Genomic DNA, 20,365 nt, shown 5'->3' on the forward strand with positions numbered 1-20,365 from the left:
CTCGGGAGGCTGAGGCAGGAGAATGGCGTGAACCCGGGAGGCGGAGCTTGCAGTGAGCCAAGATCGCGCGGCTGCACTCTGGCCTGGGTGACAGAGTGAGACTCCGACCCAAAAAAAAAAAAAAAAAAAAATCCCATCTTTGGTCTGCCATTTCTCTGTGTGCCTGCCGTTGATTACTAATAAATAGGAGAGGAATCTACGAGGGAGGGAATTGTTGAAGGAGGGGGAACAAATAATTGCTTTTTTTTTGTTGTGTTTTTATGTTGTTGTTTTTGAGACAAGGTCTTGCTCTGTCACCCAGGCGAGTGCAGTGGCGCAATCACGGCTCACCACAGCCTTGACCTCCCTGGCTCAAGGAATCCTCCCCACCTCAGGCTTCCGAGTAGATGGGACTACAGGTGTGTGCCACCACACCTAGCTAGTTTTTTTTTTTTTGTAGAGACGGGGTCTCCCTGTGTTGCCCAGGCTGGAGACTCCAGGCTGGGATTACACACGTGAGCTATGGCACCTGGACAGAATTGTTGAAGAGGGAAAATTGTTATAGAGGGAAAGTTAAATTGTTCTGCTAATGTTTTGAAATAATGGAGACTTGTCAAGAGAACACAGGAGCCAGGTTAAAGGTTTCCCACTAGCCAAATTAGGATAATTTGAGCATCAAAATCAATAACAGTAATATCAGTTTATGGTCAAATAGGAACCAGGAGTCTACATTGATATAAATAAATGATTAAATAATGAGAGAAGCGAAGCTGTTCCCTTATTAGAATGTCAGCTAATAAATTTAGAAGGAATGGTGGAGTTAGAAAAGTCACCATTTTATAATCATCACAGTAATGACTGACTCAGGCAAGAATCTTCTATTGATGCTAAATTTAAAGGGGTGATTTCAGTGAGAAACTAGATGTTTACACGGAGTATTTCTCCATACATTACTTAATTACAAAGAATAAAATGCAGTCAGTTCTCACTATTCATAGATTCTGTATTTGAGAATTCACCTTCTCGCTAAAATTTATTTGTAACCTCCAAATGCCAGGGATTTCCAGTTCCGACTACAAAAAAAATTGTTACTAGGCCTGTTGTCAGTAATGCCTATTTTTTTAATCCTGTCTTATGGGTACAGGTTTGCTGTCTTCAGTAGCCTTGAACTCTCTTGGTCTCTGAGGAATTTAATCTGTCAGCACCATGTGGATTATTCTATTGTTTCCCTATTCCATATTTGTTAACTCTTCAACAGTGAGAAATCTGGCCCCTGATTATCTTCAACATTTCTGACCCTTATTGAATCCTAGAATGAACAACTGCTGTCCCATATTGCTGTAAATAAGGACCTGCTAACTAGAGTTCACTATTTATTTATGCTTTTTTTTTGTTTTGAGACTGAGTGTAGGTAGTTAAACACCAAGTTTTAAAGCGACTTAAATTAGTTCTTTCTTGGTTTGGTTTTGTGATTCACTCAAAATGTGTTAGGTTTATTCCTTTCTGATTGTATTTCATTTTGTTCTCCTTCCTACCTTGTTTTGATTTTTTTTTTTCATTTTTTTAAGTTTATGAAATAGTAACATTTCCAAAGTCAAAACAAAAAGAATACTGTGAAGTGTCTCTCTTACCCAACCCTTCCACTTCATTCCCATTTCCTTGTTTTTTTCACCCCAGTTCCATCTATCCATGTTAATAACCAACCTAATTTCCAGTTTATCTTCCTGTATGTCCGTTTGTAAACATAAGCAAATACATGTATACATTTTCTCGCTTTCCCTTTCTTATACCGTAGATGGCATACCGTGTATACTGTTTCACTCTTCACTTAACAGTATATCCTTAAAACACTCCATAACAGTTTATAGAGATCATTTTTATTCTTTTTTGCAGCTGCATAGTACTCTATTGTTTGTGTATACCATAGTTTATTCAACCAATTGCACATAATGTGGATCTCTCTGATTTTCTTTTTAAACAAAACAATTTATGGCTGGGTGCAGTGGCTCACTCGTGTAATCCCAGCACTTTGGGAAGCCGAGGCGGGTGGATCACTTGAGGTCAGGTGTTCGAGACCAGCCTGGCCAACATGGTGAAACCCCATCTCTACTAAAATACAAAAATTAGCTGGGTGTGGTTGTGGGCATCTGTAATCCCAGCCACTAGGGAGGCTGAGGCAGGAAGGTAGAGGTTGCAGTGAGCCAGGGTTGTGCCACTACACTCCAGGGCTACAGAGCAAGACTCCGTCTCAGAAACAAACAAATGAAACAACTTATAATTACCTCTTAATTGTAAAAAAAAAGAAAGAAAACAAAACACAGATAAGCCACACACACAAAAATCCCATCCCCAGAGCATCTTTCTATGCATTAAAAATATTTATAGAGTGTTGCTCTATAATCAACTTTTGGCTATAATGTAAATCTCTGTACATCACTAAATATTAGCTTTTTAATGGCTACATGTTAATCTCTTGCTTGAATGTACTCTGCATTATTAATCTTATTTTGGGACATTCGGTTTGTTTCCTGTTTTTTAAACTGCTCCAGTGAACGTTGTTGTGCCTATCATTTGATGCAGTTTTAATATTTAAGAAGTTTAATGAACTATTTACACATTGTTAAGGCTTTCCATATATATTGTTATGTTGACTTTCTTTTTTTTTTTTTTTTTTGAGACGGAGTTTCGCTCTTTTTGCCCAGGCTGGAGTGTAATGGCGCGATCTCGGCTCACCGCAACCTCCGCCTCCCAGGTTCAAGCGATTCTCCTGCCTCAGTTTCTCGAGTAGCTGGGATTACAGGCATGCACCAGCATGCCTGGCTAATTTTGTATTTTTAGTAGAGATGGGGTTTCTTCATGTTGGTCAGGCTGGTCTTGAACTCCCGACCTCAGGTGATCCACCCGCCTCGACCTCTCAAAGTGCTGGGATTACAGGCGTGAGCCACTGTGCCCGGCCTTGTTATGTTGATTTTCAAAAGGAAAGGATAGTTTACTGTAGCACCAGTAGTATGTAAATGCTAATTTCACCACATTCTCAACAGAGTATTATAATTTATTTTCCTCTTTTAAATAAAATCTTTCCTGTGCTAACCAAAACTCCTATGTTAAGTTCATATAATCCTTCATATATATTCTCAGAATCTTCCCTCTAAATGTTGGTTTCTCCTCATATCTTCCTATTTCATAGGTAACCCTTCTTCTGTGTTCTGTTTTTTAAAGGAAATAACTTCAACTTTTAGAGAGCTTCAGTCTTAAAAAAATTTTTTTTGTGCTATAACATATAGAAGATTTGCCATTTTAACCATTTGTAAGTGTACAGTTCAGTCTTGTTTATAGTTATTTATTTTTTTGAGACAAAGTCTTGCTCTGTTGCCCAAGCTAGAGTGCAGTGGCACAGTCATAGCTCACTGCAGCCTCAAACTCCTAGGCTCAAGTCATCCCACTGCCTCAGCCTCCCAAAGTGCTAGGATTATAGGTGTGAGCCACTGGGCGAGTCATGTGTATTCACAGTGTTGTACAACCATCACCACTATTTCCAGAATTGTTTCATTGTTGCAGAGACTCTGTACCATTTCCCCTTTCCCCCCATCCCTGGTAACTTCTATGAATTTGCCTGTTTGAATATTTTATTTAAGTGGAATCCCACAATTTTTATCCTTTTGTATCTGACTTGTTTCACTTAATGTTTCCAAGGTTTATTTATATTGTAGCATGTATCAGAACTCCATTTTTTTTTTTTTTTGAGATGAAACCTTGCTCTGTTGCCCAGCCTAGAGTGCAGTGGTGCAATCTTGGCTCACTGCAAGCTCCACCTCCCGGGTTCACGCCATTCTTCTGCCTCAGCCTTCCGAGTAGCTGGGACTATAGGCACCCACCACCACGCTTGGCTAATTTTTGTATTTTTAGTAGAGACAGGATTTCACCTTGTTAGCTAGGATGGTCTTGATCTCCTGACCTCATGATCCGCCCGCCGTGGCCTCCGAAAGTACTGGGATTACAGGTGTGAGCCACCGCACCTGGCCTGATTTTTTTTTTTATGGCTGAGTAATACTCCACTATATGTATATACCATATTTCTTGATTCATCTGTTAGTGGACATTTGACTTGTTTTCGTATTTTGGCTATTGTGAATACTGCTGCAGTGAGCATTGGCATTTGAGTTTCTTTTTTAAGTTCTTTTGAATATATACCTAGGAGTGAATTGGTGGGTTATATGGTCATACTCCTTTTAGCTTTTTGACAACCTTCCATACTGTTTTCCATAGTGGTTGCACCATTCTACATTCCAATTAGCAACGTACAGGAGTTTTTATTTTTCCACATCCTTGCCAGCACACTTATTTGCCACTCTGTGTGTATCTGTAAATTACCATGAAAGCACCACAAGCTGTAATTTTTTAATTTTGGGATTACAAATAAGTTTTAGTGAGCAGGCAGACTTGCAAATAAAATTATCAGTGAAGTGGGGAACAACTATGTCTAAATGCAAATCATATATATGCATTGTGACTGTAACATGTTATATGAATACACATAGTGTACACCTAGGTTTTTACATTTCTAGGTGATTTTAGTGAATTGAAGTGAGTATAGTGTTACAATGAGGAAACAATAGTAGGTCATTAATTTTATAGTTAGGTAAACCTAAAAATTCAGGTATAGGTTATAATGTTTTCAGTGGTATTGTACATGCTTTAATCAAAGATTAGCATAAATTATGCTCCTTTTTTCAAATTTCTAATAGTTTTTTGATAAGGTTTTTTTAAAATAACAAATCTTATAAAATGCTAATCTTTAATTTTCATACCAGTGTTTTTAGTACGTATTCGAGTAGCAGCCTTCTTACCTACGTAGCTTTATGGATGATGGTGGGGGGATGGGATTTTTAAAAAATAACTTCATTTGCCAAAAAATGCTTATTTTAATTTTTGTCCCAATTCTTAATCCAGATCTCTTGCAGGTGATTAAAGAACTTGTAAACACTCAGCTGGGCACAGTGACTCATACTTGTAATCCTAGCACTTTCAAAAGTCAAAGTGGGAGGATTGCTTGAACCCAGGTTTGAGATTAGCCTGGGCAACATAGTGAGACCCTTCTCCACAAAAAGTACAAAAATTAGCCAGGCATGCTGGCATGCATCTGTAGTCCCAGCTACTCAGGATGCTGAGGCAGGAGGATAGCTTGAGCCCAGAATGTTGAGGATGCAGTGAACCAAGGTTGTGCCAGTGCACTGCAGCCTGGACAACAGCATGAGACCCTGTCTCTAAACCAAAAAAATAAAAAAAACTTATAAACACGATATGAACCATTTCTGTTCAAGTCCAACAGTATATGTCTGGGGACCATAAGAATATAGTCTGTGCTTAACTGTTTAAAATGTTAAGGTTGAAAAGCATTATGGTTAAACTCATACACTGGTGGAATTGTTACATAAATTTTGATATGTCTGCATAGTAGAACATTATACAATTATGACTATTCAGTAAGAACTCAAGTGCAAGAAACATGAATGGATAGAAATAACACTGAAATGTCTATTTTAGTTACATAAAAGTTTTCAGCAGTAAGTAGGTCTTGCTTTTATAATTAGAACAAGTTTGGTAAATACATTATGTGGAAAGCATTTTGCCTTCTGTTCTCCTTAAGATTGAGGTAATATGATTATATTAAGATAGCAGTTGATGTCTTTGTTTTCAACTTTGTTTCCAATACAGTTATTTTCTTTTTCTTTTTAGAGATGCTAACTTTGTTTTTCTCTGACTTTGTTTTTATTCTTCTATCTGATGACTTCCAAAAGAACAACGAAACCAACTCCTCATTTAGATGGGTAAAGATTATTTTATTTATTTTACAATCTGTTTTAAATTAACCGTGAAATAAGAAGCTTTTATTTAATAATTTTTACTTGACACTTTAGGCATCATGTTGTTTTTGGACAAGTAATCTCTGGCCAAGAAGTTGTAAGAGAGATTGAAAACCAGAAAACAGATGCAGCTAGCAAACCGTTTGCGGAGGTACGGATACTCAGTTGTGGAGAGCTGATTCCCAAATCTAAAGGTAAAACTAAGTACATATTTCTAAGAATACTTACACATAGAAAATAAGCAGAGACACTCTAAATAGTTGGCATGAAATTCATACTCAAGCTGATACAAAAATGAGGTTTTTGTTTTAAAATGTATTTCTGTGCTTTTATTTTTTACTTTTTTAAGTTGACAAAAATTGTATATACTTAACTGTGAACAATATGGTGTTTTGAAGTATGTATACATTGTGGAATGGCTAAATTGCGCTAATTAACATATATTGCCTCACATAATTACCCCTTTTTGTGTTGAGAACTCTTAACATCTTAGCGAGGGTTTTTTTTTTTTTTTTTGAGACAGTCTCGCTCTGTCACCCAGGTTGGAGTGCAGTGGCATGATCTTGGCTCACTGCAACTTCAGCCTCCTGGATTCAAGCAATTCTCCTGCCTCAGCCTCCCAAGTAGCTGGGACTACAGGCGCCCGCCACCACACCCAGCTAACTTTTGTATTTTTGGTAGAGATGGGGTTTCACCATATTGGCCAGGCTGGTCTCGAGCTCCTGACCTTGTGATCTGCCTGCCTCGGCCTCCCAAAGTGCTGGGATTACAGGTGTGAGCCACTGTACCTGGCCAGTGATTTTCAGGAATACAGTACATTGTTATTTGCTGTAGTCATCATGTTATACAGTAGAATTCTTGAACTCATTCCTCTGAGCTAACTGAAATTTTATATCCTTTACCAGCATTTGTCCAACACATTCCCTTCTCTAATCCCATGGGAACCACTATTCTCTCTGCTTCTGTGACTTCAACATTTTTAGATTCCACATGTAAATGAGATCATATGGTATTCGTCCTTTTGTGCCTGGCTTATTTCATATAACATAACTTCCTCTGGGTTCATTCATGTTGCTCCAGATGACAGGCTGAATAGTATTCCATTGTGTATATAAACCACATTTTTAAAAAAATCCGTTCATCTGTTGGTGGAAACAGGTTTTGATTCCATATCTTAGCTATTGTGAATAATGCAGCAGTGAACATGAGAGTGCAGATATCTCTTCAACACACTGATCTCATTTCCTTTGGATATATATCCAGTGGTGGGATTTCTGGATCATGTGCAAGTTCTATTTTTAATTTTTTTTTTATTATTATACTTTAAGTTCTGGGATACATGTGCAGAACATGCCGGTTTATTACATAGGTATTCATATGGCGTGGTGGTTTGCTGAACCCATCAGCCCATCATCTACATTAGGTATTTCTCCTAATGCTATCCCGCCCCTAGACCCCCCGACCCCCGGACATGCCCCAGTGTGTGACGTTCCTCTCCCTGTGTACATGTGTTCTCATTGTTCAACTTCCACTTTTGAGTGAGAACATGCAGTGTTTGGTTTTCTGTTCCCGTGTTAGGTTGCTGAGAATGATAGTTTCCAGCTTCATCCATGTCCCTGAAAAGGACATGAAGTCATCCTTTTTAATGGCTGCATAGTGTATATGTGCCACATTTTCCTTATCCTGTCTGTCATTGATGGGCATTTGGGTCTGTTACAAGTCTTTGCTATTTTGAATAATGCTGCAGTAAACATATATGTGCATGTGTCTTTATAGAAGAATGATTTATAATCTTTTGGGTATATACCCAGTAATGGGATTGCTGTGCCAAATGGTATTTCTGGTTCTAGATCCTTGAGGAATTGCCACACTGTCTTCCACAATGGTTGAACTAATTTGTGCTCCCACCAACAGTGTAATGGTGTTCCTGTTTCTCCACATCCTCTCCAGCATCTGTTGTTTCCTGACTGTTTAATGATCACCGTTCTAACTGGCATGAGATGGTATCTCATTGTGGTTTTGATTTGCTTTTCTCTAATGACCAGTGATGATTAGCTTTTTTTTTTTTTCATGTTTGTTGGCCACATAAATGTCTTCTTTTGAGAAGTGTCTGTTGATATCCTTCACCTACTTTTTGATGGCGTTATTTGTGTTTTTTCTTGTAAGTTTGTTTAAGTTCTTTGTAGATTCTGGATATTAGCCCTTTGTCAGATGGATAGATAGCAAAAATGTTCTCCCGTTCTATAGGTTGCCTGTTCACTCTGATGATAGCTTCTTTTGCTGTGCAGAAGCTCTTTAGTTTAATTAGATACCATTTGTCAATTTTGGCTTTTGTTGTCATTGTTTTTGGTGTTTTAGTCGTGAAATCTTTGCCCATGCCTATATCCTGAATGGTATTGCCTAGGTTTTCTTCTAGGGTTTTTATGATTTTAGGTCTTATGTTTAAGTCTTTAATCTATCTCTTGAGTTAATTTTTGTATAACGTGTAAGGAAGGGGTCCAGTTTCAGTTTTTTGCATATGGCTAGCCAGTTTTCCCAACACCATTTACTAAATAGGAAATCCTTTTCCCATTGCTTGTTTTTGTCAGGTTTGTCAAAGATCAGATGGTTGTAGATGTGTGGCATTATTTCGGAGGCCTCTGTTCTGTTTCATAGATCTATATATCCATTTTGGTAGCAGTACCATGCTGTTTTGGTTACTGTAGCCTTGCAGTATAAAGTCAGGTAGCATGATGCCTCCAGCTTTGTTCTTTTTCCTTAGGATTGTCTTGGGTATACAGGCTCTGTTTTGGTTCCATATGAAATTTAAAGCAGTTTTTTTCTGATTCTGTGAAGAAAGTCAATTGTAGCTTGATGGAGATAGCATTGAATCTACAAATTACTTTGGGCAGTATGACCATTTTCACGATATTGATTCTTACTATCCATAAGCATGAAATGTTTTTCCATTTGTGTCCTCTCTTATTTCCTTGAGCAGTGGTTTGTAGTTCTCCTTGAAGAGGTCCTTCACATTCCGTGTAAGTTGTGTTCCTAGGTATTTTATTCTCTTTGTAGCAATTGTGAATGGGAGTTCACTCATGATTTGGCTCTCTGTGTGTTATTGGTGTATAGGAATGCTTGTGATTTTTGCACATTGATTTTGTATCCTAAGACTTTGCTGAAGTTGGTTATCAGCTTAAGGAGATTTTGGGCTGAGACGATGGGGTCTTCTAAATATACAATTATGTCATCTGCAAACAGTCTGACTTCTTCTCTTCCTATTTGAATACCCTTTATTTCCTTCTCTTGCCTGATCATCCTGGCCAGAACTTTCAATACTACGTTGAATAGGAGTGGTGAGAGAGGGCATCCTTGTTTTCAAAGAATGCTTCCAGCTTTTGTCCATTCAGTATGATATTAGCTGTGGGTTTGTCATAAGTAGCTCTTATTATTTTGAGATATGTTTCATCAATATCTAGTTTATTGACAGTTTTTAGCATGAAGGGCTGTTGAATTTTATTGAAGGCCTTTTCTGCATCTATTGAGATAATCATGTGGTTTTAGTCATTGGTTCTGTTTATGTGATGGATTACGTTTATTGATTTATGTATGTTTAACCATTCTTGCATCCCAGAGGTGAAGCTGACTTCATCGTGGTGAATAAGCTTTCTGATGTGCTGCTGGATTCGGTTTGCCAGTATTTTATTGAGGATTTTCCCATCAGTGTTCCTCAGGGATATTGGCCTGAAATTTTCTTTTTTTCTTGTGTCTCTGCCAGGCTTTGGTATCAGGATGATGTCGGCCTCATAAAATGAGTTAGGGAGGAGTCCCCTTTTTGGAATAGTTTCAGAAGGAATGGTACCAGCCCCTCTTTGTACCTCTGGTAGAATTCGGCTGTAAATCCATCTGGTCCTGGGCTTTTTTTGGTTGGTAAGCTATTAATTACTGCCTCAATTTCAGAACTTGTTATTGGTCTATTCAGGGATTCGACTTCTTGCTGGTTTAGTCTTAGAAGGGTGTATATGTCTAGGAATTTATCCATTTCTTCTAGATTTTCTAGTGTATTTGTGTAGAGGTGTTTATAGTATTCTCTGATGGTAGTTTGTATTTCTGTGGGATCAGTGGTGACCTCCCTTTTATCATTTTTTGTTGTGTCTATTTGATTTTTCTCTCTTTTCCTCTTAGTCTGGCTAGCAGACGTCTAGCCAGAATCTATTTTGTTAATCTTTTCAAAAAACCGGCTCCTGGATTCATTGATTTTTTTTTTTTTTTAAAGGGTTTTTTGTTTCTCTATTTCCTTCAGTTCTTCTCTGATCTTAGATATTTCTCGTCTCATGCTAGGTTTTGAATTTGTTTCTCTAGTTCTTTTAATTCTGATGTTAGGATATCCATTTTAGATCTTTCCTGCTTTCTCTTGTGGGCATTTAGTGCTGTAAATTTGCTTCTAAACACTGCTTTAGCTGTGTCCCAGAGATTCTGGTACATTGTCTTTGTTCTCATTGGTTTCAAAGAACTTACTTATTTCTGCCTTAATTTCATTATTTACCCAGTAGTCATTCAGGAGCAGGTTGTTCAGTTTCCATGTAATTGTGCAGTTTTGAGTGAGTTTCTTAATCTTGAGTTCCAATTTGATTGCACTGTGGTCTGAGAGACTGACTGTTATGATTTCCGTTCTTTTGCATTTGCTGAGGAGTGTTATACTTCAATTATGTGGTCAGTTTTAGAATGAGTGTGACGTGGTGCTGAGAAGAATATATATTCTGTTGATTTGGGGTGGAGAGTTCTGTAGATGTCTGTTAGGTTCACTTGGCAGAGCTAGTTGAAGTCCTGAATATCCTTGTTAATTTTCTGTCTCATTGATCTGTCTAATATTGACAGTGGGGTATTTAAGTCTCCCACTATTATTGTGTGGGAGTCTAAGTCTCTTTGTAGGTCTCTGAGAGCTTGCTTTATGAATCTGGGTACTCCTGTATTGGTGCATATGTATTTAGGATAGTTAGCTCTTCTTACTGCATTGATCCCTTTACCATTATGTAATGCCCTCTTTCTATTTCTGATTTTTTGAGGAGCCTTCATTCGGTTTCCTAATAATGGCTATACTGATTTACATTCCCACCAACAGTTTACAAGAGTGTCCTTTTCTTCACGTCCTCTCCCCTTGTTTTTGTTCTTTTTTTTTTTCATAATAGCCATTGTAACAGGTATGAGGTGCCATCTCGTTGTAGTTTTAATTTGTATTCCTTTGATGTTCAGTGACATTGAGCATTTTTGCCACATACTTGTTGGCCATTTGTGTGTCTTCTTTTGAGAAATGTCTCTTCAGGTTCTTTGCCCATTTTTAAATCAGGTTGTTTTCTTCCTGATGAGTTGTTTACATTCCTTATATATTTTGGATATTAACCATTGTCAGATGTATGGTTTGCAAATATTTTCTTCCATTCCAGAGGTTGTATCTTCACTCTGTTGATTGTTTCTTTGGCTGTCTGGAACCCTATTAGTTTGATGTAATCCCATTTGTCTATTTTTGCTTTTTGTTGCCTGTGGTTTTGGGGTCATATCCAGAAAAATCATTGCTCAAACCAATGTCATGGAGCTTTTTCTGTGTGTTTTCTTTTAGTGGTTTTGCAGTTGCAAGTCTTATGTTTAAGTCATTAAACTATTTTTAGTTGATTTTTATATGCATTATAAGGGTCTGTTTTGTTATTTTACATGTGGATATCTAGTTGTTCCAGCACCGTTTATTGAAGAGCCTGTCTTTTCCCCATTGTGTGTTCTTGGCAATTTTGTGTTTTTAACTGTGTTTTATCCTACTTCTCACTTTGTTCATTTACCATGAAGTCAGTTAAGTTTTTCTGATTATTAATTGGCAGTAATTTGCCCTTTTGCTTCCACTCAGTTTTTTGTTTTTTGTTTGTTTGTTTTTTAACTGTAGTTGTCTGAATAACCTAGTAAGTAAATACTCTAGAGGAAAAGACTCTGGGGCTAGATGGCAATCGAAGAGAGGAAGATAGATTGAGAAACTTTAAGGGAATAAATTATTTTTTCTTTAAGCACTACTTAGATTCAGAAGCAGCCTACATGTTTGAGAAGCTTCTTTTATTTACACCAGACCATTTGATGCTCACAAGACTAATTTGATATATTGTCTGAAATGGTAAGAACTTTAAATATTTTAAGTCTTTATATTTGAAATATGTGGCTGATACTATTTTATTACAGATGATGGGCTTGAATTTCTAAAAATAATGGAGTGACATTACCTTCAAACCTGTATAGAAAGCAGTAAAACCTTAAACTAACTCTGTTCTTACTAATCTAAGGAATAATCAGTAATTAGTTTCTTAGAGTTAGCACATTGAGAGTCATCTATAATGCTTTCTGATTCTCACAGTAACTCTGTAGTATTATATGTCCCTATTTTACAGACAAAGATAAGTAAGAAGATTAAGTTCTTTACTGTGTCAGGAAAAGAGACCTCAAACCCAAGTTTGAGAATTAGAGTTTTTTCTGTTATATGTTACTGACTCATTAAAGTTTAAATGTCTTTAAAATTTCTTAAGAATTACCCTAAGTAGATCATTCTCATCTCACTTTTTAGGTATACTGATTTCCTCTATAATGTTTAGAAATAGGTACATTTTGTTTTGTTTTAATTTTAAAACACCCGAGATGGGCATAGAGAAGGCAAAATGATTATTTAAAAACATTTTTTTTTTGTCTGTATTCTATTTTTGATTCTGCTAATTTTATTTTCTTCCATGTGATGTCAAATAAATATTTGCAGGTAAATTATTGCAATAAATTATTGCAGGTGTATGCTTTTCAGCTCATGGGATTTCTTGATATACATGAGACCGATTATCCTTTTTTACAAACAACAGGTGTAATGTATGCCTTTTTTCTTGAAGATTCAGTAAAAAACGAGTTGTTGAGAATCTTTGAGTAATGTGCTACAAATGCAATTATTTACATTTAAAAAATACTAAAAAAAAGTCTGTAATGATATTTGTTACTTCGAAACCCTGAACCTACTGATGTTTAAACTTTAGAGTGTTTTTAGTACAGTAGGAATATTTTATCTTAAGGCATTATTCTTCCCAAGTCATCTAGAAAATCTTCATCATTTATTCTCTACTTGATAACTAATTAAAAAAAAAAAATACTTTAGTCTTTAAGGACGCTTGTGTTAGGATCTGTTGCCTCCTTATAAAAGTTAAGTGGCCAGGCACAGTGGCCGACACCTGTAATCCCAGCACTTTCTGAAACTGAAGCAGGAGGATCGCTTGAGCCCATGAGTTTCAGACCAGCCTGGGCAACATTGTGAGACTCTTCTCTACCAAAAAAAAAAAAAAATTTTTTTTTAATTGTCTGTAGTCCCTGCTATTTGGTAGGCTGAGGCAGGAGGATCACTTGAGCCCAGGAGTTCGCGGCTGCAGTCTGGATGACAGAACAAGGCCCCAGCTCTAAAAAATATATAAATAAATAAAGTTAAGGATGCTGTGTGGTTTTTATATTCAGAAAGAGATTGAGGTAACAAAAGAGTTTTTGGCCAGGTGCTGGCTCACGCCTGTAATCCCAGCAACTTGGGAGACCGAGGTAGATGGATCCCTTGAGGTCAGAAGGTTGAATCCAGCCTGGCCAACATGGTGAAACCCTGTCTCTACTAAAAATACAAAAAAAAAGTTTGCGTTTTAAACCATGAACAGTAATCATAGACTCTCTAATAAATTTGTTGTAAAGATGCTTTTGCTACCAAAAGAGCGGGACATGAATATTTGCCTAAAGGAGGAAGTAAATGAATGTAGCTCTTTATATATTACTTACATCTTTATAATGTGTTGTCATCTGAAGAAATAAATGATAGTTTTGCCCATGCCATTGGGGCCAGGACGTTATGCTAAAAGTTGATGTTAACATCCAACTGTATGTCCCTCAAACTCATCTTGCCCTTATCAGTTTTAGCAATCTGAGATTGGCCCTGTATTTTTTATTTTTCATTTTTTTTTGAGACGGAGTCTCGCTCTGTTGCCCGGGCTGGAGTGCAGTGGCCGGATCTCAGCTCACTGCAAGCTCCGCCTCCCGGGTTTATGCCATTCTCCTGCCTTAGCCTCCCGAGTAGCTGGGACTGCAGGCGCCCGCCACCTCGCCCTGCTAGTTTTTTGTATTTTTTTAGTAGAGACGAGGTTTCACCGTGTTAGCCAGGATGGTCTCGATCTCCTGACCTCGTGATTCACCCGTCTCGGCCTCCCAAAGTGCTGGGATTACAGGCTTGAGCCACCGCACCCGGCCTGATTGGCTCTTTATTAATATGTATCTTCCCAGGAGTTTCTAAAAGGTCAGATTTGTTTTGAGCCAGGCCTCCAATGCCTACTCTGTTCTGGATCATACTGTGAAAAGAGGAAAAGATCGTTAGTTTGAAAACACACACTTGGACCCCTGTTATTCCATAATCCTTCAGTTACCATTCAGAACATTGTTCAGGGTAGATTTTTGTCATGCATCTTAGGTAATCTTAAGCAGAGTTGTATCTTACATCCACTTTGTAAGTTTGATGGCCTCCTTAAAATAATTGGGAACAGTCAAAACGCATTGTAACACTGTGGTATTTATCATCATTATATTTAAAACCTTGTATGAGAGATTTACACCTCTTTTTTTTAACTTTCTGAAAGAAAACAAAAAGACTTCTGAAGAAATCTGACTGTCTTGGTCCATCTGTATATGGTCTTTGTGAGTCTGGGCAATCAGTCTTCCTCGGCCTTTCTCTCTTTGCAATTTTGAGATTGGAGATCCTTCTTTTTGTGACTATTTGAGTGTGCCAGAGAAAATTCGAAGTCAGGGAGAAAAACCTTCCAGCAGATGCAGAGATGGAACACTGGAAGCTAATAAAAGCTGCATCCTCTGTAGAGGCTCAGCAAAGGGCTGTCAAAAGTCAGAGTGGAGGGTAGAACACAGACCAGTACCTAGATTAAGATATTTCCTGGTTTTTCAGGAGCTGACATGACCTCAGATCATGCTCTGCTTTTCAGAGTTCACTGCAGTTGTTAACACATTTATGCTGGAGGTTGCAAGTTTTTTGTGTGAAACATCGGATCTTGGCAGTGACCTTGAGAAGTAGGATATACATAACTCCCACAAGCTTAGCGTACCAATAATGGAACTAAGAGATGAGAGGATTGCTATGTTACATAGTACACAGAAACACAAGAACAGAGTTGTGGCAACATGGCGGTAAGTAGTTGTATGAGAAGAAATGGCAGGAGGCAGATTGCCTGGCAATACAGAACGAATAGCACAATAGAGGAAGCAGCTGGTGAATCTTGTATTCAGGAGACAAGTGAAGAACACCACTAGAGATTCATTTTTATGGTGACAGGGTCCCATTTCAGTGTCCTTATTCTAAAAGTAATTTTGGCACTTTTATTGGAAAATAGTGGGATGTTAAACTTAGAAACAGTTTAGGAGATGAGACCCATAATGTGAAATGAAATTGTCTAAAGACCATTTTAGGAATACTTCTGTTCTTTATTTCAAATCTTATTTTGATGGTGATTGCAGAATTCGCTTCATTTTCAAGACTTCAAGTGAAATTTATTGGTGTAAATCTGTAGGTCTCAAATAAAAAACAAAGCAGCATTTTCTTACATTAGGTTTTTACAAATAAAATACTCTGGAGTTATTTCTGGTTTGGTTTTAATTTTTTTTTTTTTTTTTTTTTTTTTTTTTTTTTTTTTTGAGACAGTGTCTTGCTGTGTTGCCAGGCTGGAGTGCAGTGGTTCAGTCATAGTTCACTGCAACCTCAAACTCCTGGGTTCAGGCAATCCTCCCACCTCAGCCTTCCAAATAGCGGGCACTACAGGTGTGCATTGCCATACCTGGCTAATTTTTGTATTTTTGGTGGAGACAGAGTCTCGCTGTGTTGCCCAGATGGGTCTCAAATTCCTGGTTTAAGCCATCCTTCTAACTCGACCTCCCAAAGTGCTGGGATTACAGGTGTGAGCTATGGAGTTTGGTTTTTAACCTTAATATTATACTAGTAAGTTCAGTGACTAATTGGTAGGGTTACATCACACCATACCTCCAAGTAAAGGTCAGTGAAGATGTTTGGGAAATCATTCTACCTAATAATAAGCAAACTGTGTAATCTTTAAACTAATTAACCAGAAATGGCCCGAGTTGAGATTGTTATTAATAACTCTGTAATTCCTTTTCATCCATTATGATTCTTAACTTGGATTGTGGTTTTTGCTTTTAGTACTATTTCATTTTACCTTAAGGATACTTACATGCTTGTAATAGAAATGCTGAAATCAATTTTGTGTAAGTAGTTAAGCAAGAAGTAGGGTTTTTTTTGTTTTGTTTTGTATTTTGTTTTTGGTTTTTTTGAGACAGAGTCTCACTCTGTCGCCCAGGCTGGAGTGCAGTGGCAAGATCTCGGCTCACTGCAAGCTCTGCCTCCCTGGTTCACACCATTCTCCTGCCTCAGCCTTCCGAGTAGCTAGGACTAGAGGTGCCCGCCACCATGCCCAGCTAATTTCTTTTTGTATTTTTAGTAGAGATGGGGTTTCCCCATGTTAGCCAGGATGGTCTCGATCTTCTGACCTCATGATCTGCCCGCCTTGGCCTCCCAAAGTGCTGGGATTACAGGCTTGAGCCACCGCGCCCAGCTGGAAGTAGGTTTTTTTGAAGAGTCAGCTGAAAACAGCTGTTGCCATATTTGGAATTTAAAATTTTAATTTGAAAATATTATAATTGAGAAATTATTGTATATACTTATGGTATACAGCATGAGATGTTATGATACATGTATACAATGCAGAATGATTAAATCAAGCTATTTAACATAGCTGTCACCTCAAGTAATGTTTTTGTGGTCAGAAATTTGAAATTTACTATCTCAGGAATTTTGAAATGTGCAATACATTGTTATTAACTGTTCTCACCATGCTATGAAAGTAGATCTCACCAAACTTATTCTTCCTGTCTTAACTGAAACTTTGCGCCCTATTTTTGAAAATTTAATACATTTATTTGGTTCAAAATTTAGATAGTGTAAAAGGATAATCAGTGAAAATCTCTTTTCAGTGAGTTTCCAGTCTCACATTTTGTACATTATTCCATGTGTGTGTGAATGTTGATCATGTAGAATGAATTTCCTAGAAATAGAATTGCCAGTTTACAGAGGTCGTGTATTTGTAATTTGGTAGACACTGCTACCAGAATATAAGAGGATAAGTTGCCCTAAACCCTGTATAAAACTACTTATTATTGTAAACTGTTTCACCTTTGCCAGCCTAATGAATTTTTTTTAACAAATGCTAGTTTCAATTAGCATTTCTCTGAGGAGTGTGATGTTCGTGTCTCCTTAAGAGCTATTTATGTTTCTTTTTATCTGAACTGATTGTTGATTCCTTTACAAAGCCCCTATTATTTACCATTCTTTTGTTCTTCCTTTCTGAAGTTCAAGCCGCCTCCTGCTATTTCCTTTCTCTTTGGAGAACTTCCTTTAACCAATTTTTTTTTTTTTTGAAAGGTTAGGTCTACTGGTGACAAATTATTCTAGTTTTCTGAAAATGTCTTTATTTCATCAGGGTTTAGGGAATGGTTTCAGAATGAAACTGTTCCACCTCAGATCATCAGGCATTAGTGTTTCATAAGGAGTGCTCAGCCTAGATCCCTTTCATGCACAGTTCACAATAGGGTTTGTGCTCCTTTAAGAATCTAATGCTGTCGCTGATCTGACAGGAGGTGGAGCTCCAGTGGTAAGGCTTGCTTGCCTGCCACTCACCTTCTGCTATATGACCTGGTTCCTAACATGTGACAGATCAGTACCAGGGACCATGGCTCTTCATCTCCATGTACTGACATTACGTTGACTATGTATATCGATAATACTGTTCAGTTAAATAATACTTGTGACTTTGAGAAGGATACAGTTTCAGTCATATTCTCAATATGCCTTAATCATATTTTAAAATATAGTTTAGCACACACTTTGAGACTCAAGCCACAGTCTTACAGAATCAATATTGATATTGTGATGTCTCCCAATTTTTTACCTTTTTACCCTTCTGTCCTTTATTGCCATCTCTTTCTCAATTATTTTCTCTCATTTTTTTTCTGAGGAGACTTACATGAAAAGGAACGTAAATTAAATTTGCCAAATATCAAGAGAGAAACTTTTTATTTATTTATTTATTTTTGAAACAGAATCTCAGTCTGTCTCCCAGGCTGGAGTGCAGTGATGCAATCTCAGCTCACTGCAAACTCTGCCTCCCGGTTCAAGAGATTCTCTGCCTCAGTCTCCCAAGTAGCTGGGATTACAGGTACCCTCTACCACACTCAGCTAATATTTGTATTTTTAGTAGAGATGGGTTTCTCCATGTTGGTCAGGCTGGTCTCGAACTCCTGACCTCAACCTATCCACCAGCCTTGGTCTCCCAAAGTGGTAGGATTACAGGCATGAGCCACTGCACCTGTACTTTTCATTTTATCATGTTATCTTGCTTCACTAAAATGTTCTCTTCAAAAGCGATGTGTAAATTAAATCATTGTTTATTAAATGTATTTAATACACTTGGTAAGTGGGCTTGCTGTTGTATGGTATGGTTTTTTGTTGTTTTGGAGACAGGTTCTCACTCTGTTCCCCAAGCTAGAATGTAGTGGTGCAGTCATGGCTCACTGTAGCCTTGACCTCAAGTAATTCTCCCTCTTTGGCCTCCCAAAGTGCTGGGATTACAGGTGTGAGACACCATACCCCCGGCGACCTCCCAGGGTCAAGTGATTCTCCCCCCTCAACCTGCCAAAGTGCTGGGATTACAGGCGTGAGAAGCCATGCCCCTAGCCAATGGGGTTGCTTTTTTTTTGTTGTTTTTTTGTTTTTTAATTTCAAATACTAAATGGACTTGCTTTTAAAGTATATCAACTGCGATGTATTTCTCATAGGAAAGAATCTCAATGGAAAATAAATAGAAATCAGAGCTGGTAATTAAAGATTTGTTAATTGTGGGGTAAAGAGTTACCATACTTTAACAAGTATATTTTATGTTTAAGTGTAGTATTTTTATTTTGCTTGCACAATTTTATGTTTTTATTTCATTATGAATTTCTTTGTTAGATTTCCTAAAAATTTGATTTTCCCCCCCTGCATATCCCTCAGGTTTATTAGTTTAGCATAAGTAGATTTTTCAGATTATATGTTTTTACATACCCACTCTGTCTTACTAGCAGCATTGGTATTGGATTCAGGTTAACAGATGGGCTCATGAGACAAAATTAGCTTCCCCAGGCACTAAGGCTACTTACCCTTAAGAAAGGATATAGGACAGGAAACGGCATGGCTGGTACATCAACAGCATAGAGGAGCTCTCATGATTTCCAGGCACAGCTGGCGTATATCCCAAACATCTCACACTTGATAATGTACATGTTCCTTAGAAACACAACTGGGTAAGGAAGGATTAACTTAGTTCAGTGAAGCCATTACATCTACAGTCTGTTCAGATTTTATACCTTGTTCCCTTTCTCCAGTGCAGCAACATCTCATCAGTACTGGAAAAGCAATCTGGACAGTGAACCAGAAGTCCTTGAAGTTACAAGTAACTTCAGCCAGATTTTCATGTGTCTTGGGTTTAGTATATTCCTATAAATTATCAGTTACAAATTTCAAGGATGATTCAGGCACAGCAGCACACATGCCTGTAGTCTTAGCTACTCAGGAGGCTGAGGGAAGGAGGATTACTTGAGCCTAGGAGTTTGAGGCCAGCCTGTGCAACACAGCAAGACCCCATCTTCATAAATATATAAGTAAATAAACAAGGCTAGGCATGGTAGCTCACACTTGTAATCCCAACACTTACAGAGGTTGAGGCAGGAGGATCCCTTGAGCACAGGAGTTGGAGACCAGCCTAGGCAACATAGGGAGAACTTGTCTCTACAAAAATAAAAGTAAAAAAATTAGCAGGGCATGGTGGCATACACCAGTGTTCCCAGTTACTTAGGAAGCTGAGACAGAAGTATCACTTGAGCCTGGGAGGTCGAGACTGTAGTGAGCTAAGATCTTCACTCTAGCCTGGGCAACAGAGCAAGACCTTGTCTCCAAAAACAAACAAACAAACAAAAAAAAAGGCAAGGATCAATTTGCCAAATATCAAATCTTCAGATGTTCCTGAGGGTAAGGTGAGGCTAAAGGAAAGGTCACAAATCAGCTGTTAACCCTTTCAACTAAGGTTCTGTAACCAAACAGCCAGCAGATAATCCAAAGATATATTTTCTTTGTTCTCTTTGACTTTTTATTATGGAAAATATTAATTTATACACAAGTGAATAAAATAGTATAACAAATACTTGTTCTTTACCTAGCTTTGGGAGTTTATTTATGGCCAAACTTGTTTTACCCATCACTAGCCACTTTTCCCTTTCCTATTACTTTGAAACAAATTCCAGGCATAATATTTTATCAATAAATGTTATTTCTAAAAGATGATTCTTAAAAACAATACCATAATGATACATACATACACATTCCTAAATATAAAATATTC

General features: G+C 37.6%; 1 protein-coding gene across 4 annotated transcripts in view; it reads left to right on the forward strand.

Moving 5' to 3' along the window:
- The window catches only part of PPIG (peptidylprolyl isomerase G), a 51,827-nt gene that overhangs the window by 18,328 nt on the left and 13,134 nt on the right, over window positions 1-20,365 (forward strand). For all 4 annotated transcript variants that reach the window (XM_023189681.1, XM_023189680.1, XM_023189683.2 and 1 more), the window contains exons 8-9: window positions 5,778-5,807; window positions 5,898-6,037. In XM_023189681.1, coding sequence (XP_023045449.1) covers window positions 5,778-5,807; window positions 5,898-6,037 — 170 coding nt within the window. The remainder of the gene's footprint in view (window positions 1-5,777; window positions 5,808-5,897; window positions 6,038-20,365) is intronic.

The sequence above is a fragment of the Piliocolobus tephrosceles genome, chromosome 11, assembly GCF_002776525.5.
Source record: "Piliocolobus tephrosceles isolate RC106 chromosome 11, ASM277652v3, whole genome shotgun sequence".
In the NCBI taxonomy this organism is placed as follows: Eukaryota; Metazoa; Chordata; class Mammalia; order Primates; family Cercopithecidae; genus Piliocolobus; species Piliocolobus tephrosceles.